The 23,670-nt window shown below is 46.7% G+C and overlaps 1 protein-coding gene across 10 annotated transcripts in view; it reads left to right on the top strand.

The window, feature by feature from the left end:
- LOC102461674 (myosin-IIIb-like) overlaps window positions 1-23,670 on the top strand; it is a 166,044-nt gene that overhangs the window by 3,349 nt on the left and 139,025 nt on the right. For 8 of the 10 annotated variants that reach the window (XR_012898732.2, XM_075914720.2, XM_089779530.1 and 5 more), the window contains exons 2-3: window positions 236-301; window positions 1,024-1,154. Coding sequence is in view for 9 of the 10 variants with exons in the window: in XM_075914719.2 (XP_075770834.2) it covers window positions 236-301; window positions 1,024-1,154 (197 nt within the window). In the remaining variant the exon portion in view is untranslated. The remainder of the gene's footprint in view (window positions 1-235; window positions 302-1,023; window positions 1,155-23,670) is intronic. The other 2 variants (XM_075914722.2, XM_075914723.2) reach the window with 1 other exon arrangement.

Genomic DNA, 23,670 nt, shown 5'->3' with positions numbered 1-23,670 from the left:
GCTTGAACCGCGGGGGATACTCTCTCATTACAGATTAAGTACTGCGTGGGAGGGGTGAGACCCCGCGGGACACAACGGCGCTGGAGAGTCTGCTGGACACGGGAGGGAGGGGGGTGGAGGAGAGCCGCTAGGACATGGTTTCCTCCCTACACCCCAAAAATGTAGGGCAAAGGGGCCTTGGGGCACTGTACAATGCTTGCTTACTTGGTTGGTGGGCATTTTTCTCTTAAATCAGACATATATTGGGGACATTTTGATTGCGATGAACCCGTTCCAGAGCCTGCCACTGTATGAGAAACCAGTAAGTGTCACCTCATTCCAGGATATGGTGTTAGTAGGGGGTGTGTGGCACCTCATGTTGGTGGGCCTGGGGGGATGGGCCAAATAAGAACAGCACCCTTTGCTCTTGGAGAGTCCAATCACAAGACTTCCCTGTGAAGTTATAGTGTTACCCATAAGGAATGTGGCTAGTTGGGTTTTGTAGGAGGCTTTTCCATGTGCTTTTCAGCCAATACATTTTTCAAAATGTTGTATCATATGGGTTTTGTCAGCTGTGCTTTGATTTCTCTGTCATCCATGGCTCTAAGAGCTTCTTCTGATTTGAAACAGTATTTTAAATGGTCTGAAATCTACAGTACACTCATTGAATTGACCACCCAGTAGTAAAAAATAGTTCTCACAGAAACCTTCACATCTTACCCATTGTTCACATCCTACCATTGCACTCCTCCCCACAAATGCTGGAGAACAGAGATGACCATTGTAAAAATGTCAGAATGTTCTAAAGCAAAGCGGTGGCCAGGCATTCCAGAGCATGTTACGTTTCTAGACATCTTTATTTGACATATGGTGTATTTCTTGATTTACTCTATCAAATCCTGGGAAATGTAATCTAAAATACATGTTAAAAAATCCAAACAACTCTGATGTCTTTTCTCTGTCTTGTCTGGTGGCTAGCCATCCAAGATGAGATTCTATGATTGCTATTATTTCACTTTAATTTAATTTCCCCCCTGCTCCTAGGTATCAGAGAAATATCAGAACTATGACAAGGGCACCCTGCCCCCCCATATCTTTGCCATTGCTGACAGAGCATACCAGGCCATGCTGGGACGTCTGGCAACAGGACCTCAGAACCAGTGTATTGTTATCAGGTAAGAGAGAACAATTCAAAATATTTGTAGGGTTCCACATCAAGCTACAATATGGTCTTGTTAGACCTGCATCGCTGAGCGAGAGAGCAGCTTGAGGTCCTGGAACTAACAACTGTACACCTTTCCTGTCTGTGGCCATGCTGATGTTTAAAGAAGGGGGAATGAAGACTAAAGGCCTCTTATTGGAATCCGTTTAAGTGCTCAAATGGATTCCAGTTGAAACAGAAACTGTATGTTGTCTTCCCATATACCCATATTTGGTGCTTCTCATTCACTTTCTAAAAGTTGAATACAGGAGCAGCGAGTTCAGAGTCAGTGCTGTGATAAATTGCTTGGCAAGAGATAAGTGATATTCTATAGCATCATCACTGAGATTTAGAGCCAACACTGTGGATATAGCTTTTTTATTTGAACCATATTTCTTTTATAGTCATACATTTAGTTATGATGGTTATCTTAGAAGTGCTGAATACCAGACAGAACAACTTATTGAAATAAATGGGGCAGGTCAGATATCTCTCTTTTGAGGCTGTCTCTTCAATGTCATGCAGTCAGGAATGTTCACGTGCAGCATTCTTCAAAACCAGTGTCATTAGACATTTAATCTGTTTTGCAGAATGTAACCCATTACTGGAAAAGTTGAAGGGAGCCCAAATATGATGATGGCACAGGGTTCTGTGAGTGAGGGGGGGATTTGATAGCAGCCTTCAACTTCCTGAAGGGAGGCTCCAAAGAGGATGGAGAGAGGCTGTTCTCAGTAGTAACGGATGGCAGAACAAGGAGTAATGGTCTCAAGTTGTGGTGGGAGAAGTCCAGGTTGGATATTAGGAAAAACTATTTCATTAGGAGGGTGGTGAAGCACTGGAATGGGTTACCTAGGGAAGTAGTGGAGTCTCCATCCCTAGTGGTGTTTAAGCCTCAGCTTGACAAAGCCCTGGCCGGGTTGATTTAGTTGGAATTGGTCCTGCCTAGAGCAGGGAGCTGGACTTGATGTCCTTCTGAGGTCTCTTCCAGTTCTATGGTTCTATGATTCTATTAATTGAGGTTCCATGAAAAGTCAATAGCCTGTGTGATCTCTTTTCTGATGGCTGCTTGTGCTCTTTGTGGGGTGAGGTTACAGGAGAAATGACACAATATATCATCTCATATATGTATACATCAGGTTAACAACTCGTCTCTCTGCTGCTACTGCAGGAAGTTCATGGTTTGTGTTATCTGCAAACAGCAAACACTTAGTGTGAGCAAAGATCGGGAGGGAGAGGGGGAAGGGAAGCCCTCTTGTTGCACATTGTCTATCCATACAGCATTTAGTATTGGGGACACGTTGAATTCCATTGCTTCTGAGCACACGGGTTGTCATAAATATGAGATCCCATCCCTCAAACTGACCAGGAAATAGCATGGCCTCTGATTTGTACATTCTTCATTACCCAGATTAGTCACTGTAACTCACTCTGCTGGATCTGAATGCAAGTGTTTCACAGAGACTGCAGCTGGATCATTGCGTAACAGCCATCTCCCAAGTAATAACGGCAGATATAATATACAGTCTCCCTTCCTGCTGGTGTCAGAGCTAAATTAAGTTGTTGCCCTAATATACTTTGATCTAGGATCTGGCCAACAGAGAGATCCCTGTGGTAGGAAAAACACCACAGCAGCCCAGCACTGTGGCATTTAATTTCAGAGAGAGGAACGACACAAAAATAAGGAGGTTAGTTAAACAGAAATTAAAAGAGACAGTGTCAAAAGTAAAATCCTTGAAAACTGCATGGAAATTTTCAAAGACACCATAATAGAGGTCCAACTTAAATGTATACCTCAAATTAAAAAAAAACACAGTAGGGAGAACAAAAAAAGTGCCACCATGGTTTAACAACCAAGTAAAGGAAGCAGTGAGAGAGAAAAAGGCATTGTTTACAAAGTGGAAGTTAAATCCCAGCGAAGAAAATAGAAAGGAACATAAAACGCTGTCAAATTAAGTGTAAAAATATAATAAGGAAAGCCAAAAAGCAGTTTGAAGAACAGCTAGCCAAAAACTGAAAAAGTTAACAGCAAAATGTTTTTTAAGTACAGGCAGTCCCCGGGTTACGTACAAGATAGGGACTGTAGGTTTGTTCTTAAGTTGAATTTGTATGTAAGTTGGAACAGGTACATATAGTAGGGGAAACTCTAGCCAAACATTTCTCCAGAGCTCAGTTTTATTCTCCCACACCTCACTTCCCTCAGTCCTTTATTCTCAAGCTGAGGTGTCTGCTGAGAAAAGCCGCTCCGCGTCTCCCTAGTCTGCTGGGGGTGGGCGCTAGCTTCATGTCTCCCTGGTCTGCTCGGGGGAAGCAGCTAGTGTGGGGTTGCCTCACGCCATTTGTAAGTAGGGATCCGATGTAAGTTGGATCCATGTAACCTGGGGACTGCCTGTACATGAAGCAGAAAGCCTGCTAAACACCAATGGCCACCCAACGATTGAGATGATAAAGGAGCAGTCAAAGACAATAAGGTAATACACTAAATACCATGTATACTCGAACATAAGCCCATTCATTCATAAGATGACCCCTCAAATTTACACACAAAAAATGTTAAAATGACAATGACCCTTTTATAAGCCAACTCTATATTGGTGGTGTACAAACTTACAGTCTAGCTCGTCTGTGTGAGCATGGGCTGAGGGACAGGCTGGCTGCAGGCATGGAGCAGAAAGTCTGCCTGCTCCATGCCTGAAGATGCTCCAGATACATAAGCATCTTGGCACATCAGCGGTTTGCCCTGCTGGGCTGGGAACTAAAGTTTGCTGACCCCTCTCTCCAATGAGAAAAAAAATGTTCAAGCATAATGACCCAATCATAAGCTGACCCCTGTTCTTCACAGTATGATATTTTTACCACAAACATTTGGCTTATGATCAAGTATATATGGTAAATTTTTGCATGGGTCTTCATGGCTGAGGATGTTAGTGAGATTCCCAAACCTGAGCCATTCTTCTTAGGTGAGGAACTGTCCCAGATTGAAGTGTCATTAGAAGAGGATTTGGAACAAATTGATAAACTAAACAGTAACAAGTCACCTGGACCAGATGGCATTCACCCAAGAGTCCAGAAAGAACTCAAATGTGAAATTGTAGAACAATTAACTATACTTGGTAACATATCCTTTAAATCCTCTTCTGTACTTAATGACTGGAAGATAGCTAATGTGATGCCAATATTTTAAAAGGGGTGATCCTGGCAATTACAGACTGGTAAGACTAATGTCAGTATTAGGCAAATTAGTTGAAACTGTAGTAAAGAATCAGAGGGGTAGCCGTGTTAGTCTGAATCTGCAGAAGTGGCAAGGAGTCCTGTGGCACCTTATAGACTAACTGAAGTGTAGGAGCATAAGCTTTCGTGGGCAAAGACCCACTTTGTCAGATGCATGTGACGAAATGGGTCTTTGCCCACGAAAGCTTATGCTCCTACACTTCAGTTAGTCTATAAGGTGCCACAAGACTCCTCGCCGCTTTTGTAGTAAAGAATAGAATTGTCAGACACACAGATTAACATAACTTGTTCAGGAAAAGTCAACATGGTTTCTCTAAAGGGAAATCATGCCTTACTAATCTACTAGAGTTCTTTGAGAGGGTCAACAAGCATGAGGACAGGGGTGATTCAGTGAATATAGTATACTGTACAGAGTTCCAGAAAGCTTTTGACAAGGGCCCTCACCAAAGGCTCTTCAGTAAAGTAAGTTGTCATGGAATAATAAGGAAGGTCCTCTCATGGATTGATAACTGGTTAAAGGACAGGAAACAAATGGTAGGAATAAATGGTCACTTTTCAGAATGTAGAGAGGTAACTAGTGGTGTCCCCTAAGGGTCCATACTGGGACCAATCCTATTCAACCTATTTATAAATGAGATGGAGAAAGGGATAAAAAATGAGGTGGCAAAATTTGCAGATGAAACTAAACTGCTCAAGATACAGTAAAACACCAATTGTCCAGCATCCAGTGGTCCGGCACTCCTGATAGTCCAGCACCATCTGGAACACGGAAGTGCTCCGGCCAGCCAGACAATTGGAACTGCTCTGCCCCCGGCTTCCCCAAGTCCTCTGCTGGTCAGTTTCAGCAGATTCAGCAGCAGCAGTGGACTTGGGGAAGCCCTGGGACAGAGCACCCCAGCTGCTCTGCCCCCGGGTTCCCCAAGTCCACTGCTGCTGAAACTGACCAGCATCTGACTTGGGGAAGCTGGGGGCAGAGCAGCAGGAGTGCTGCCAGGTTGGTCCCGCAGCGCCGCTCAGGTGAGGGGCGGCGCCGCGGGACCAACCCAGCAGCACCCCAGCTGCTCTGCCCCCGGCTTCCCCAAGTCAGCCGCTGCTGAAATTGACCCACGCAGAGTAATGCACATTGGAAAAAATAATCCCAAGTATACGTACAAAATGATGGGGACTAATTTAGGTATTACCACTCGAGAGAGATCTTGGAATCATTCTGGATAGTTCTCTGAAAACATCCACTCAATGTGCAGCAGAAGTCAAAAAAGCAAACAGAATGTTAGGAATAATTTAAAAAGGGACAGAAAATAAAACAGGGAATATCTTACTTCCTCTTTATAAATCCATAATATGCCCATATCTTGAATACTGCATACAGATGTGGCTGCCTAATCTCAAAAGTAATAGAGAGGTAGCCGTGTTAGTCTAATCTTGTTAAAACAAAAGGAAAAACTATTTAGCACTTTAAAGACTAACAAGATGGTTTAATAGGTGATGAGTTTTCGTGGGCCAGACCCACTTCCTCAGATCATATTCATCACCTATTAAACCATCTTATTAGTCTTTAAAGTGCTACATAATATCAAAAGTGATACCTTGACATTGGAAAAGGTTCAGAAAAAGGAAACAAAAATGATTAGGGGTTTGCAGGGCTTGACAAATGCACTCGCCCGCTCGCCTGTGGTGAGTAGATTTTTCCAGCTGGCGAGTGCAGGGGCGGACTTCCCCGGTGGGCGGTTGTGACAGGCTGACCGAAGCCTGCACTATGGGCGGCGCGGCCCCATCCGATCCACCAGCCGGCAGAGGAGCACAGCGCCGCTGGGAAGGGGGAAGTGCGGTGATTCTTCCCACCGGGCTGCCTGCGTGCAGCTCCGGCACGAAGAGGCGGGGCGGGATGCCAGGACGCTGGTGTGACCTGGCCCCGCTGATTTTAAAGGGCCATGGCGGCTCGGCTCTGGCCGCATGTCCCTGGGAGCTGGCTGCGGCGTGCAGCACAGCCAGGGCCCGCCCCGCCGGCTCCAGTCCTGCCACGGCCCCAGCCCCCCTTTGTCTCCACGCTGCCTGTTCCCCATGCCTCCCCTGCACCCCGGACTCCCTGCTCTCCCTCTTCCCTGCGACCCTTTGGCTCTGCGCCACCCTTACACCCCATACCCTTCTCCCCCCGATCCCTGCCCCCCTAGCTCTGTGCTGCCCATTCCCTGCACTGCCCCTAGACCCCGATCCCTCTGCCCCTCCTGTTACCCACGTCCCATTCTCCGTGCCTCCACCGCATCCTGCTACCCCCAATCCCTGCATCCCTCTGGCTCTGTGCCTCCTATTCCCTGCGCCACCCCCGTACTCCCCCACTGTTCCCTGCACCCCTCTGGCTCTGTGCTGTCCCTGCACCCTGCTCCCCCTGTGGGTCGTGAGTGAAGGGTGCTTGCCCATAGGGAGGGGCTGGACAGGGCAGGGAAAAGGCTGCTCTGACCCAGCAGCAAGTGAAAGTGGAAAGAAAAATGAAAATGCTATTTGTTATTTATAGGGCTAAAATGCCAGGACAAAAAAGAAAACAAAAAAAACCCAACCTCATTGCAAAATGCAAACATGTGTAAAAGACAACAACAAGGGAGGGGGCGACAAAAAATGTTTTGCTTGGGGCAGCAGAAAACCTAGAGCTGGCCCCTGGGGAGGGGAAGGGGCTGGGCTGTGGGGAGGTGAGGGGAAAAATATGGGGAAGGGGCTTGTGCTGAGGGGAGGAGGTCAGGAGAAGAATAAGAAGAAGAAAGGAGAAGGCACCAAGGGACAGGGGTGCAGGAGAGACAAATGCCAGGGGGCCAAGTGCAGACAACGAGGAAAAGGGCAGGAGGGGAGGTGTCAGTGGGAGGAGGGACAGGGTGATGCTGGGAGAGGATAAGGGCACTGGGGGTTAGAGGGGGAGGGGAAGATGCTGGGAGAAGGCTTCAAAGAAGGTGTGGGCATGAGGAAGGCGGGGATGGAGCAAGGCATCTGTGAGGGCACAGGGACATGAGGGAAACGGGGGCAGAGGGTGGTGAGGGGGTGGGTATCAGGGAAAAAGAGAGCAAAGGGGGTAGAGGCAGTGAGGGAAGGGGGAGGCACCAGGAGGGTACAGGTGCCAAGGAATTCTGGGGGTGAAGCAGAAATTGGCAGACACCTGCAGGGGAGGGACCAGCACCAGAGGAGAGAGGCAGGGCAGGTGTGTAGAGGGAGGTTTTAGGAGAGGGGATGAGGAGGGATAGCTCACACGATCAGAGTGTGGCTACTGGAGGAGTGGGCACAGGGCGGAGAGAAGGGCTGGCGGAGGGGGGCAGATTTCAGGAAGGCTGAGGGCAGTGAGAAGGGCAGGAGTCAGGACAGCAGAGGGTGAGGGGTTGGGGGGCAGCAGGCACCAGGGGAGCTGATGGAGCAAGGGGAGGAGAAATGGCAGCAGAGAGAAAAGGTAGAGGTTTATAAGATATTTATTAATAACCTGTGTGATATTTATTAATAACTTAGCAATTACTGTTCTTATTCTTATTAGGAATTTATGGCATTAAAAAAACCCTTTTTTTGGGGGGGGGAGGGTGGCGAGTCCCTTTTTTGTCTGGCGAGTAGGGTTTTCCATAATTTGTCGACTCCTGGGGGTTTGGAACAGCTGCTCTATGAAGAGAGATTTAAAAGAATGGTCTTTTCATCTTAGAAAAGAGGAGACTAAGGAAGGATATGATAGAGGTCTATAAAATCATGACTTGTGTGGAGAAAGTAAATAAGGAAAAGTTACTTGTTCCCATAACATAAGAACAAGGGGTTACCAAATGAAATTAATAGGTAGCAGGTTTAAAACAAACAAAGTATTTCAACAACCAGTACACAGTCAGCCTGTGGAACTTCTTGCCAGAGGATGTTGTGAAGACCTGGACTTTAGCAGGGTTCAAAAAAGAACTAGTTAAATTCATGAAGGATAGGTCAATCAATACTTACTAGTCAGGATAAGTGGAATAAGAACATAAGAATGGCCATACTGAGTCAGACCAAAGGTCCATCCAGCCCAGTACTCTATCAATGATCAAGCGACCTCTCTCCTGCCATCCATCTCCACCCTCTAACAAACAGAGGCTAGGGACACCATTTCTTACCCATACTGGCTAATAGCCATTAATGAACTTAACCTCCATGAATGTATCTAGTTCTCTTTTAAACCGTGTTATAGTCCTAGCCTTCACAACCTCCTCAGGGAAGGAGTTCTACAGATTAACTATGCTTTGTGTGAAGAAGAACTTCCTTTTATTTGTTTTAAACCTGTTGCCCATTAGTTTCATTTGGTGGCCCCTTGTTCTTATATTATAGGAACAAGTAAATAACTTTTCCTTATTCACTTTCTCCACACCACTCATGATTTTATAGACCTCTATCATATCCTCCCTTAGTTTCCTCTTTTCCAAGCTGAAAAGTCCCCGTCTCTTTAATCTCTCCTTATATGGGACCCATTCCAAACCCCTAATCATTTTAGTTACCCTTCTCTGAACCTTTTCTAATGCCAGTGTATCTTTTTTGAGATGGGGAGACCACATCTGTACACAGTATTCAAGATGTGGGCGTACCATGGATTTATATCAGGGCAATAAGATATTCTCCGTCTTATTCTCTATCCCTTTTTTAATGATTCCTAACACCCTGTTTGCTTTTTTGACTGCCGCTGCACACTGCGTAGACGTCTTCAGAGAACTATTCATGATGACTCCAAGATCTCTTTCCTGATTATTTGTAGCTAAATTAGCCCCTATCATATTATATGTATAGTAGGGATTATTTTTTCCAATGTGCATTACTTTACATTTATCCACATTAAATTTCATTTGCCATTTTGATGCCAGTCACTTAGCTTGGTGAGATCTTTTTGAAGTTCTTCACAGTCTGCTTTGGTCTTAACTACCTTGAGCAGTTTAGTATCGTCTGCAAACTTTGCCACCTCCCTGTTTACCCCTTCCTCCCAATCATTTATGAATAAGTTGAAGAGGATTAATCCTAGGACTAACCCTTGGGGAACACCACTAGTTACTCCTATCCAGTCTGAAAATTTACCATTTATTCCTACCCTTTGTTTCCTATCTTTTAACCAGTTCTCATCCATGAATGGATCTTCCCTCTTATCCCATGAATCGTAAGAGCCTGTGGTCAGGGGCCTTGTCAAAGACTTTCTGGAAATCTAAGTACATCTGTTGGGAAACCACTACGGCAGTACACAGGCAATCCAGGAAGTTTTTGAAGAATGTTGGGGATAACTTCTTGACACAAGTGCTGAAGGATCTGACCAGGGGCTGTGCGCAGCTTGACCTTCTGCTCACAAACAGGGAGGAACTAATAGGGGAAGTGGAGGTGGGTGACAACCTGGGAAGCAGTGATCATGAGATGGTAGATTTCAGGATCCTGACCAAAGGAAGAAAAGAGAGTAGTAAAATACATACCTTGGACTTCAAAAAAGCAGATTTTGACTCCCTCAGAGATCTGATGGGCAGAATCCCTTGGGATTTTAACATGAAGGGGAAAGGAGTCCAGGACAGCTGGCAGTATTTTAAAGAAGCCTTATTGAAGGCACAGAAAGAAACCATCCTGATGCGTAGCAAGAGAGGCAAACATGGTAGGAGACCGGATTGGCTTACAGGGGAAATCCTTGGTGAACTTAAGCACAAAAAGGAAGCTTACAAAAAGTGGAAACTTGGACAAATGACCAGGGAGGGGTTTAAAGGTATAGCTTGAGGGTTATCAGGAAGGCGAAAGCACAATTGGAATTGCAACTGGCTAAGGATGTGAAGGATAACAAGAAAGGTTTCTACAGGCATATTAACAAGAAGAAGGTGATCAGAGAGGGTGTGCGGCCCCTAATGGATGAAGGAGCTAACCTAGTGACAGATGATGTGGGGAAAGCTGAAGTACTCAATGCTTTCTTTGCCTCTGTATTCACGGACAAGGTCAGCTCCTGGACTTCTGCGCTAAGTGACGCAAGATGGGATGAAGATGGACAGCCCGTGGTGGGTAAAGAACAGATTAGGAACTATTTAGAGAAGCTAAACGTGCATAAATCCATGGGTCTGGACTTAGTGCATCCGAGGGTACTGAGGGAGTTGGCAAACGTCATTGAGGAGCCTTTGGCCATTTTCTTTGAAAAGTAGTGGAGATCGGGAGAAATCCTGGATGATTGGAAAAAGGCAAATGTAATGCCCATCTTCAAAAAAGGGAAGAAGGACAATCCAGGGAACTATAGGCCGGTCAGTCTTACCTCGGTTCCTGGAAAAATCATGAAAGGGATCCTTAAGGAATCCATTTTGAGGCACTTGGTTGAGAGGAAAGTGATTAGGAATAGTCAGCATGGATTCACAAAGGGCAAGTCGTGCCTGACCAATCTGATTAGCTTCTATGATGAGGTAACTGGCTCGGTGGACATGGGGAAGTCAGTGGATGTGATATACCTTGACTTTAGCAAGGCTTTTGATACGGTCTCCCACAATATTCTTGCCAGCAAGTTAAGGGAATGTGGATTGGATAAATGGACGGTAAGATGGATAGAAAGATGGCTAGAAGGCCGGGCCCAGCGGGTAGTGATCAATGGCTCGATGTCAGGATGGCGGTCGGTTTCTAGCGGAGTGCCCCAAGGTGTGGTTCTAGGACCGGTTTTGTTCAGTATCTTTATTAATGATCTGGATGAGGGGATGGATTGCACCCTCAGCAAGTTTGCGGATGACACTAAGCTGGGGGGAGAGGGAGATACGCTTAAGGGCAGAGATAGGGTACAGATTGACTTAGACAAATTGGAGGATTGGGCCACAAGAAATCTGATGAGGTTCAACAAGGACAAGTGCAGAGTCCTGCACTTGGGACAGAAGAATCCCAAGCATAGTTACAAGCTGGGGACCAACCGGTTAAGTAGAAGTTCTGCAGAAAAGGACCTGGGGGTTACAGTGGATGAGAAGCTGGATATGAGTCAACAGTGTGCCCTTGTAGCCAAGAAGGCTAATGGCATATTAGGTTGTATTAAGAGGAGCATTGCCAGCAGATCCAGAGATGTCATTATTCCCCTTTATTTGGCTTTGGTGAAGCCACATCTGGAGTATTGTGTCCAGTTCTGGGCCCCCCACTACAAAAAGGATGTGGACCCATTGGAGAGGGTCCAGCGGAGGGCAACCAAAATGTTTAGGGGGCTGGAGCATATGACTTACGAGGAGAGGCTGAGGGAGTTGGGTCTGTTTAGTCTGCTGAAGCGAAGAGTGAGGGGGGATTTGATAGCAGCCTTCAGCTTCCTGAAGGGAGGTTCCAAAGAGGATGGAGAGAGGCTGTTCTCAGTAGTGACAGGTGGCAGAACAAGGAGCAATGGTCTCAAGTTGTGGTGGGAGAGGTCCAGGTTGGGTATTAGGAAAAACTATTTCACTAGGAGGGTGGTGAAGCACTGGAATGGGTTACCTAGGGAAGTAGTGGAGTCTCCATCCCTTGAGATTTTTAAGCCTCGGCTTGACAAAGCCCTGGCCGGGTTGATTTAGTTGGAATTGGTCCTGCCTAGAGCAGGGGGCTGGACTTGATGACCTTCTGAGGTCTCTTCCAGTTCTATGATTCTGTGATAATTTGCCCGGTACTGACGTTAGACTTACAGATCTTTAATTGCTGGGATTGCCTCTAAAGCACTTTTTTAATATTGGCATTACATTAGCTATCTTCTAGTCGTTGGGTACAGAAGCTTATTTAAAGGATAGATTGCAAACAACTGTTAATAGTTCTGCAATTTCACATTTGAGTTCTTTCAGAACTGTTGGATGAATGCCATGTGGTCCTGATGACTTGTTACTGCTAAGTTTATCAATTAATTCCAAAACCACTTATAATGACACTTCAGACTGTGACAAGTCCTCAGATTCGTCATCTATAAAGGACAGGTCAGGTTTGGGAATCTCCCTAACATCCTCAGCTGGGAAGACTGAAGCAAAGAATTCATTTAGTTTCTCCGCAATTACTTTATCGTCTTTAATTGCTCCTTTTGTATCCCGATCGTCCAGGGGCCCCACTGGTTGTTTAGCAGGCTTCCTGCTTCTGATGTACTTAAAAACATTTTGTTATTACCTTTTGAGTTTTTGGCTACCTGTTCTTCAAACTCCTTTTTGGCTTTTCTTATTACATTTTTACACTTAATTTGACAGTGTTTATGCTTCTTTCTATTTACCTCACTAGGATTTGACTTTTACCTTTTAAAAGATGTCTTTTTATCTCTCACTGCTTCTTTTACATGGTTAAGCCACGGTGGCTTTTTTTTAGTTCTTCTTTTTTTTTTTTTTTTTTTTTTAATTTGGGGTATACATTTAAGTTGGGCCTCTATTATGGTGTCTTTGAAAAGTGTCCATGAAGCTTGCAGGGATTTTACTTAAGTCACTGTACCTTTCAATTTCTGTTCAACTAACCTCCTCATTTTTGCATAGTTCCCCTTTTTGAAATTAAATGCCACAGTGTTGGACTTCTGAGGCGTTCTTCCCATCACAGTAATGTTAAATGTTATTATATTATTGTCACTGTTTCCAAGCGGTCCTGTTATAGTTATCTCTTGGACCAGATCCTATGCCCCACTCAGGACTAAACTGAGGATTGCCTCTCCCCTTGTGGGTTCCTGTATCAGCTGCTCCGAGAAGCAGTCATTTAAGGTATCAAGAAATTTTGTCTCTGTATCTCGTCCTGAGGTGACATGTATCCAGTCAATATGGTGATAGTTGAAATCCCCCACTATTATTGAGTTCTTTATTTTGATAGCCTCTCTAATTTCCCTTAGCATTTCATAGTCACTATTACTGTCCTGGTCAGGTGGTCGATAATAGATATCTACTGTTATATTCTTATTAGAGCAGGAAATTACTATCCATAGCGATTCTATGGAACATGTCGATTCATTTAAGATTTTTACTTCATTTGATTCTATATTTTCTTTCACATATAGTGCCACTCCCCTACCCACACAACCTGTTTATCTCTAGCCTCTGTCAGAGTCTAGAAATGGATGACAGGAGAGGGATCACATGATGATTACTGTTCTGTTCACTCCCTGGGGCATCTGGCACTGGCTACTATCGGAACACAAAATACTGTGCTAGATGGATCTCCATTATGGCTTTTCTTATGTTCTCATATGAGAACCTCAATTAGCCATATTTAGTAGGCACAATTCAGATAAGAGTTATCTCAACAGCAGGTCCTGATGATGGAACTCCCTTTCAGAGATAGATTGAGATCTATAGACTTTATCCTCAGGCATGGCTTCCGTTAAAACAAAAACTAACCAGCTGCCCCAACCCTGGGACCTGTAGCAGGGCAGGCATTAGTCAGTGTTTCCCAACCTTTTTTATGCCCAAGACCACTTTTGGAATTTAATGGCAATCCAAGATCTACCCTGTGCTTTTCCAGAAACCCTGCTCACTCCATCCACCCCTCACTCTATCACTCTCTCTCCCTTACCCTTGCTCACTTTTACTGGGATGGGGTGCAGGTTGGGGTTCAGAAGGGAGATTGGTATGTAGGAGGGGGAGAGATGCTGACTCAGGGCTGCATCTATGGAGTGCTGGCTCTGGAAGGGACTCAGGGTTTCCAGGCAGGAGCAGTGTGCCAATGCTCCTACTTCCCCGCCTCCTCCTCCATACCCACAGGGATATGCTGAGCACTCTTGGGAACAGGCTGGTGGCATGGTGCCAGAGTAGGTATGGAGCAAGTGCTGATCACGATTGACTGGGAGACTTCCCAGGATTGACCAATCATCCATTTAGTGGCCACAGCATTGCGTAGTTCCTGACTCTAAGAACTTACATTCTGTCTTTGTGTTCTATTTGTGTGAGACTCAGCACAGTGGGATCCTGTTCTATGACCGGGACTCCTAGATACTGCCACAGTATTAATAAGAAGAAGCTAAACACATTTAGTCTCTTTGTGGCTATTCAGTACATAGATGATGAGTGCCTTAGAAATACCATAGAGAGAAGGTGGTTTTACTGATTACTGTGTTGGCCAGGAGCATCCAATGGAATTCTGAATGGGTCACAACCCCCTTTTGGAAACTGGTGTGTTTCTGTAATCCAATGAGAGAAGGCTAGTGCTTTTCCTCCTTGCTGAGTGCCAAACAGGCATTCTTTCTTCCTCCCCCACACATCAGGGTAATACCTTGACTATGTATGTCCAACCAAGATAGTATCCCTTTCTCCTTTGCTGAAGTCCTGTGTCTTGCTTAGAGAGAGGAGTTCAAGTCACTAACCTTCCTCTAACCCAATGTTTTCCAATTGTATTTGTCCATGGAACCCTTTTCAGCTTTTCAGAATTTCAAGGAACCCCTAGGTTTGTCAAGCAAAAAAAAGAAAAGAAAAGAAAAAGAGAAGAGAAGAGAGGAACCCACCAATGCATGAAAATCCTTCCCCAAGACCCCACCCCTTTGAGGCCCCATCCTCTCTATTCCCCTCCTCTCTGTCACTTGCTATCCCCAGCCCTTATATACTCTCACTTGGTTAAGACAGGACTCTGGGGTGGGAATGAGGGATTTGGGTGTGGGAAGGAGTGAGGAGAACAAGCTCTGGGATGGAATTTGGATTCAGGAGATGGGGATGCTGGCTCAGGGAAAGGGCTCTAACCTGGGGAGTGTTGAGCTCAGGTGGAAGGTTGAGGTGCTGAGCAAGTCATAGGCTTATGGATGTGAGGGTGCAGGAGTTTGGATTGGATATGTGAGGGGCTCAGGGAAAGGAGGCTGTGAGTATGATGGGCTCAGGACACAGATTTGCCAAGTGTGGATGGTGCAGGTGTGTTGTGGCAGAAGACTGAGGATGTGGGGATGCAGGAGTTTGGGGATGTAAGGCTCAGGACAGGGGTTTCCAGTGTATGATAGGCTCAGATTTGGGGTCAGGTGGTGCATGAGTGTTATGCTGCAGTGAGATGGGGATTTGGCCCCAAATGGGGGTATGTTGGCCAGGTTTCATTTTTAAATAAAACATTATGTCAAACTCAAAAGGTTTTAGCATTGTCTTTATTTATGAGAGGTGCGAGGAACCTGTTTTGAGTCAAGGGTCACTGACCCACAAAAAGCTCAGTTGGGGCCACACAAGTGAGATACAGACAGCCCCCCCAATCCTCAATAATGTGGTCCCAATTGTGCTGGTGTGGGCAGGGGCCAGGGTGCTAGTGGGTGCTGGGGCCAGGGAGAGGGTGCTTCCGGGTGGCAGGATGCTGGCACAGGTGGCGGGGTGCTGAGGTCAGGGACATGGTCCTGCTGGGCGCTAGGATGGGTGGCAGGGTGCTGGGTGCTGCGGTGGGTGGCAGGGTGCTGGGGCCAGGGACAAAGTGGTGCTGGGGCTGGGGACAGGGTGCTGCTGGGTGCTGGGAACAGTGCTGGTGGGAGCAGGGGACAGCGTACTCATGCGGGGTCTGGGAAGTGGACAAGGGCAGCTGGGACCAGTACCTGGCAATCCTGCAGCACCTCTGGGTTCTGGGAAGTGTGCGACTGCACTTTCCCTCCCCAAACAGCCAGCATGTGTGCTGCCTGAGCAGCATGGGCTCTTGCCCTCCAGTAACTTATTTCCGTAATGCCATCCTGCGGGAGGAGTGGGGGGGAGGGTGCAGTGAGTCTCAGGACAGAGCGCGCTGCTTGAACAGTCGGAGCTGCGCAGACCTGGGTCTCCTGACCGCACCCCCGCACCACACAAAAAGGTGTCGGAACTAAGTTGCTGGGTGCCACAGCCCCAGCTGTTCAGGCAGCACGCCTGTCTCCTTTGGGGAGGGGAAGTGCTTCCCTCCCTGCTGTGGGTCACGTGGAGTCACCCCTGTCCGGCACCCCCTAGTGTGCCGGCTGGGAGCAACTATTCCCTTTGCCCGCATCTCCCTACGCCTCTGCGTCGCCAGGGAGGAATGGGAAACAAGCTAGTCAACTCTCTCTCTTTCAGAAGAGTCGGGGGAGTGCCGGCTCTTTGCAGAACCCCTACTTTCACTTTGCGGAACCCCAGGGTTCCGTGGAGCACCAATTGGGAAACACTGCTCTAACCCATCCCCTGAATCGCAGGAGTCTGCTTGTCCTAGCATTCCAGTTGACACTATCACCCCACCATTCCACCCTGTAGTCACAGAGAAGCCACACCTCAGACACAAAGTACAGTGCCCAGGTGTGTAAACAGCCCTGTCCTTGGGAATGTGTGGTATTTCCTGGTTTTGTTCAGTGACTGACAGATCTTCCCTCAGGGTGGAACCTCAGTGTTAGTGCACAGGTGCTGTCACAGGATCACAGCTCTCTTAAGAATATGGAAGTAGTGGGACAATTTATGCTTGTGATGGTGAGGAGGCTAAACAACACCTTCTTCTTCGAGTGATGTCCCCTTGGGTGCTCCACATATGGTGTTGGGCTCATCTCAGTGCCACAGATCGGAGCTTTTTCTAAGCAGTATCTAGTCTGCAGTTTGACAGTTGATCATGGCCCGACCCCCTCCCCTCAGTTCCTCTTCTACTGCCCTTGGCCGTAGGCGGAGTCCTCCTGCCTCTTCAGGCACTTTTCTCCTCATAGATAAAACCTTCAACCTTTTGACCTCAATTCATCTTGGATCCTTGATATTTTATTACCATTTCAAAGGCAAACGAAACAAGCTGGGGAACACTCTGTTCCCTCACCACTAGCAGCTTTAGCCGCAGCAGCTGCTTTCGGTCAGCTGGCTCAAAAAAAAAAAAAAAACCACACACACGCACGCGCACACACACACACACACACACACACACACACACACACACACACACACACACACACACACACACACACACACACACACACACACACTTTCACAACCTGACACCCTATGGACAGCGAGTCAGCAGCTTCATTAACCTCTCCCGCCTTCAGCCCAATCACCAATGGCTTGACTATGCCTGCCTCACAAGGCTTTAAAAAGTGTGGTGGCTGCAGCGATCCTATCCCAGCCTCAGAGGGACACAGCTGCTGTGTCAAATGGTTGGGGGAGGCACACAATCCTCAGGATTGCGACCATTGTAAAACCCTGCCTGCAAGAGCGAGAGAGAGGACAGAGAGCTTAGGCTTCGTATGTCCCCTATGGAGAGGGCTTTACAGCCCCAGTTAGAGGCTGCGCAGGATCAAAGGACACAGATCCCCAGGCATAAATCATCCTCTTTAATGCTGATGGCACATCAAAGGAGCATGTGGCACCAGATGAAGCAGGGGAGCTGGCTTCAAAGTGGCCCTGTGAACCCTCGGTGCTGCTGCTCAGCTCGGCAATGGCTAAAGAAGTGGTGCTGCCTCCACAGCGGACCCAAAAAGCCTCGGTGTCGCCACTTAGTGCACCCGCCTCTCCACTGCCTTCATTACAGCAAGACTTTAGTCCGCAGGCTAAGCAGATGGGCTTTGAATGGACTGCACGGGGCTTAGGGGAACTGTAATAAGCACAGATGACCTCCGTCCTCCACCTACCTCAAGGGAACAGTCCCTGGAACCGTACCCACCCTACTCACTACCAAAGCAGGGATGGGGGTGCTCAACACAGATCTGTGATGAGGAGTGAATTCTCCTCCCACTCTGCATCCCTCACTTCATCTCTACAAGGGCATCACTACACCTCATGACCGTATCACCCACAGTGGCACCCAAGCTGGCATTATCCATAGCCACATTACCAGCCACAGTGGGCACCTTTGGATTGCTGGGCACCACCCAAATACCATCCTACTGCCCCATCCTCAGGAAAAAGGCAACCACCAGTTTTGCCATCCCATACTATGGTAGCATACCTGAGTCGGAGGAGGAGGAAGGCCAATTAGCTGATGATCAGTATGACACTTGGCTGGCACAGTCACAAGACAATCCCACTTCCCCTCCATAGGATGCCATAGTCCCGGATGATGATCACGTGATAGTGGACCTGAAACAATTCCAGAACCTTTTTAAGAGGGTTGCTACATGACAAGAAATAAAACATCAGGAGGTTAAGCAGAAACAGCATGATCTCCTGAAGAATATCCACCCATCATCACAGGGCAGAATCACATTGCCCATAGATTAAGCAATTATGGAAGTCTCTGGAGACATCTGGCAAACACTAGCATTGGCTCAACTAACCTGCAAAAGGCGGACAAGAAATATCTCATCCCACTTAAAGATTTAGATATCCCTTTCTCTCGTCTTCAGCTAAACTCACTGGCCATCACTGCGGCAAGCCAATGGCCCTTCACGTTAGATCAAATAATGACAGCAAAGAGCACAAGAGGTTAGACCAATTCAGAAAGAAGGTCTACCCATCTACCGCCCTGCAGCTTAGGATAGCCAATTACTCAGCAAATCACAACTCTGGCAGCTACTCCAAACTAGCAGACCTGATGGAGCATCGGCCTGATACAAGAAGCCCATACTCAGGGCAGTCATATGTGAGGACCACACAACTGCCCGTATAGCACCACTGTCTGTCATTGATGTGGTGGACACAGCAGCGAGAACAATGGCTACAGCAGTGATGATGAAAAGAACATGGTTTCAGGCCATGGGGGTGCCAAAAGAACTGCAGTCAAAGATAGAAGATCTCCCCTTCAACGAGCACAAGCTTTTTGCCAGCAACATGGATGAGATTCAGCACAACAGCAAAAACACACGCACCATCTTGCATAGTGTGGGAATGTACTCACCACTGTACCGGTGTAAGTGGTACACCCCCTTCAATAAAAGCAGGGACTCGTTCTACAACCGTACTCAATACAAACCAAATGAGTACAATCACACTAGGCAGTGCACCCAGACGAACCACAAACAACAACCATGTCCCTCTGGTGGTCAGACCCTGAAGCAGCAAACTGCAAACATTGGTTGAGGGCATGCCCAACCTCCCCAATCATCCAGTGCAACAAGACCAGAACCATCTATTCAACCACAGATTATGCTCGTTCCTTCATCATGGGCCTCCATAACATCTGACCGGTGGGTCATAGAAATTATCCACATGGGATATTTGATTCTGTTCAACTCCCTCTATCATACCCTTTCCACTACCCAATCCCTCTTCAGGGTCCCATCTCACGAGATACCCCTCAAACAAGAAACCGACCTGCTTCATCTAGGAGCTATAGAGGAGGTATCCAAACCATACCAGGGAAGGAGGTTCAACTCCACCTATTTCCTGACCCGGAAGTGTACAGGAGGCTGGAGACCAATCCTAGACCTCCACAAACTAAACAAGTTCCTTCCAAAGCAGAGATTCAAAATGGTTACATTGGCTACAATCATACCAGCGCTGGACAGAGGGGACTGGTTCGCAATCCTCGTCCTACAAGATGCATATTTTCACATTGCAATACATCCATCACACAGACGTTTCCTTCATTTTACAGCATGAGGGGACCATTTTCAATACAAGATCCTCCTCTTCGGCCTGTCATCTGCCCTGCGAGTATTCCCCAAAGTCCTAGCACTTGTGGCTGCATACCTCACCCAACAGGAGCAATGATTTCTCCGTACCTCGATGATTGCTTACTGAGAGGTCATCCACAAGGGGAAGCTATCAACATTAAAAAAAAAAAAGACCAAGCGACTGTTCAACCTGCTGGAGCTCTTAATCAACGAACAGAAATCAACACTCAATCCAGTGAAGGACTTAGAATTCATAGCAGCAAGACTAGATGCCATATCAGCCAGGGCATACCTTCCGCAACATGGGTTCCAGACCCTTTGAGGTTTAGTTCTTGCCCTCATCACAAACCCATCCACCACAGTCGATATTTGTCTTCAACTCATGGGGTACATGGCGGCCACCACATATTTGATACAGTATGCAGACCTCCACAGCATTGGCTAGCATTGGTTTACATGCCTTCACGTCATTTGTTGCACAAACTGGTGCTTGTGCCAGAACAAGTACTGCAGTCGTTCAACTTGTAGGCATGTGCCAGAGCAAGTATTACAGTTGCTCAAATGGTAGACATGTCCACACAGCCTCTTAACTGGAATCCTATTTTTACAGGAGGAGCCTGCCATACAAATTACCACAGATGCTTCACTACTGGGTTGGGGTGCGCACTTCCAAAGCAAAACTGGCCAGGGCAAGTGGCTGCCAAACGAGACTGTGTTACACATCAACATACTGGAGCTCGGGGCCATAAGAAATTACTGCAGGCACTTTGACCCTTCCATAACCAACTGCGCAGTTTGTGTTCTCACAGACAGCATGACCACTGTCTATTACATAAACAGGCAGGGGGAGCGTGTCCAAGAGCTTTATGCACAGAGGAAGTCCGCCTTTGGAATTGATGCATGAGGCACAATGTTACCCAGAAAGCCATGTACTTAGCAGGGGTCAACAATACCATAGCGGACGCCCTAAGCCACAACTTTACAATTCACCAAGAGTGGGAACTGCACCTAGCAGTCACAGATATCGTCTTCCACAAATGGGGCTATGCCATCATGGATCTCTTCACAACACCAAACAACACCAAATGTCCCCAATTTTGCTCTCTAGCAGGACAGGGCAGGGGATCCAAGGGCGATGTGTTTCTCCTTACATGGGATGAACCACTATATTATGCCTTTCCCCCAATTCCATTGATTCCCAGGGTGTTGTGCAAAGATTCAGCTTCATGGCACTAGGGATATCTTGATAGCCCCTGCTTGGTCTAGACAGATTTGGTACCCAGACCTTCAGGACTTGTCTCTCCAACCAGCTTACCCACTACCACTTCACCAGAATGGAGGCAAACTGTGTCACCTAAAACCGCAGTTGCGGTTCCAGACCCAGGGTTCCATGGCCATGAGGTTCAGTGTTCTGAGCGGGTGAAGGATATTCTACTACCCAGCAGGAGACAGTCCACCAAGGCAACTTACCTGCAAAAATGGAGGTGTGTCACCTCCTGGTGTCAGCAGCCACAAGTCCACCCCGATGAAGCTTCAGTACAAACCATTCTGGACTACTTACATACCCTGAAGATGGCTCGGTTATCCGTCTCTTCAATCAGGGTCCACCCTGCTGCCATCGAGGCTTTCCATGAATAGATTGAGAGGGCTTTCATGTTCGCACACCCACTATCATGGAGGTTCCTCAAAAGTCTTCACAATCTCTATCCACCTCATAGGGTGCCAACCCCTACATGGGACCTTAAGCTGGTATTGACTGCTCTCATAAAGCCCTCCTTTGAGATAATGGCTTTGTATACTCTTTCGCTACTCACCATGAAAGTTCTCTTCTCATAGCCATAACTTATGCAAGACGAGTCTGTGAAATAGGCACACTAATAGAAGGCCTGCCTTCTATACAGCGTTTAGTAAGGACAAAGTGACTTTGAGGCCACACCCAGAGTTCCTTCCAAAGGTCAGCACAAGCTTACACGTCAATGAACCCATTGTCTTGCCCACATTCTTCCCAAGACCTCATGCTTTGCTCAGAGAGGCAATGCTGTATTCAAGGGATGTACAAAGAGATTTGGCTTTTACAATGACAGAACCTGAGGTTTTCGCAAGACCCCACGACTCTGTTGCTATGGCTCACCTTTCAGCAAATTTCAAAATTGATAGTGAGTTGCATTCTCTAATGCCATTTACTCTCTGGTAAACTGTTGCCAACTCTACCGAGAGCCCATTTTACTCAGGCTATTACAGCATCCATGGCACTCTTCAAAAATGTACCTCTGAGACATTTACTGAGCATCCATGTGGTCCTCTAACCACACACTCTCTAAGCATTATTCAATAATGTCCCAACTGGCAAATGATACAGCCGTGGCTACAGCGGTTTTGTCTGTAGCCATTAAACAGTGACTCCGAGTCCTACCAACTGCATGGACACTGCTTGGTAGTCGCCATATGCGGTAGACGAGGAACTGAGGGGAGAGGGTCGGGCTGTGCTCAACTGTCAAACTGCCGGCAGCACAAGGCACCTGCTGCACATGTGCAGCCTGACTAGATACTGCTTAGAAAAAGCTCCGATCTGCGGCGCTGGGATGAGCCCAACACCATATGTGGAGCACCCACGGGGCCACACACCTTGAAGAATGGACGTTACTGCACAAGGTGAGTAACTCTCTTTTGTGTATGTGAAGGATTGATTGAGGCAGATGTGTGATGGAGCATTTCATATGCTGTATGAAAAAATTAATATAACATAACCAGAATATGCTTTATGCGAGATACTTTGTGATCTGTTATTGGCAAGGTTATAATCTGAATGTGTATATCCTATCTGAATGCATGTATCATTCCTATATTTGGAATTAGAAATATGAGAGATAAATTGGCATTACTAATGTAGTCAGGTTAAGTGAAGGTTATTAGTTAATGCTTAAGGAATTTAATGGTCCAATACTCAGGACAATGATCTGTCAATAGACTTGTTTTTCCTGTAAGCCTGGAAGGTGGGGACATGGTAAGTCCTACCAAGATATGTGGCCATGTCATCTGATGCTGCGACCCATCTTGGTTGCTGTATTTTTCCACTGAAAGTGAGAAAGTTTAGACTAAACACAAGGGATTCCTGACTTATACAAAACTTATTTAAGGGCAGGAGTGAGGTAATCTTAGTCATCAGTGTTCCCCACTCTAGATGGCTGCTGGAAACATCTAAGACTGAATGGGGAGCAGGTAAGGGAGGGGAAAGGAGGATGTTGCACAAGGGTGGGGATTGAGCCCAGAGTGGGTGGCTTTCCAGTCTGTGAAAGAAGCTTATTAGAACAACTTTGAGGGTGAACCATTACATGTAACCAGTTTCTTAGTGTATTAAGCTTTGCTTGCATGTTGGTTTTTTTTTTTTTTTTTAGTAGTCAGCATTGTTCTGTATGGTATTGCTTATGACCACTTAATAAAATAAAATCACTTTAGTTTATTAATAAACCCAGTGTAATTGTTATTGAGGGGGAGGGGCAGGAGTCTGTATCTCTCTTTACCATGAGAAAGAGGGCAAACATGAGCTTACCTTGTATAAAACTTAATACAAAGTAAGATTAATTTATCTGGGGTTGAGGTCCCATTGAAGCTGTGCATTTGGGTGATGAGGCAAGTCCCTTTAACTGAACCTTCCCAGAGCTGAGCTGATCTCAGTGTCTCTATTATACCTCAGAGAGCTATGACCCTATATTTGTGTCATTGCTGGAGGAGGCCTGAGGGCCTGGGTCAGCAGGAGAGAATGGAGCGGCACCCATGAGGGCATGAAGGTTGGTTCAGTGGTAGTTCAGCACATGAAGTGACAGTCCCAAGAGGGAGGGTGTCCAGCAACTGAACCCATCACAAGGAGCCTTTCAAGGTCATATCTCCCTTTTTGCCAAGAGATAGG

This window comes from Pelodiscus sinensis, chromosome 6 (genome assembly GCF_052426305.1).
Source record: "Pelodiscus sinensis isolate ZL-2025 chromosome 6, ASM5242630v1, whole genome shotgun sequence".
In the NCBI taxonomy this organism is placed as follows: domain Eukaryota; kingdom Metazoa; phylum Chordata; order Testudines; family Trionychidae; genus Pelodiscus; species Pelodiscus sinensis.
Note: the sequence above shows the minus strand (reverse complement) of the source record. Positions and strands in the feature narration are given on the sequence as shown.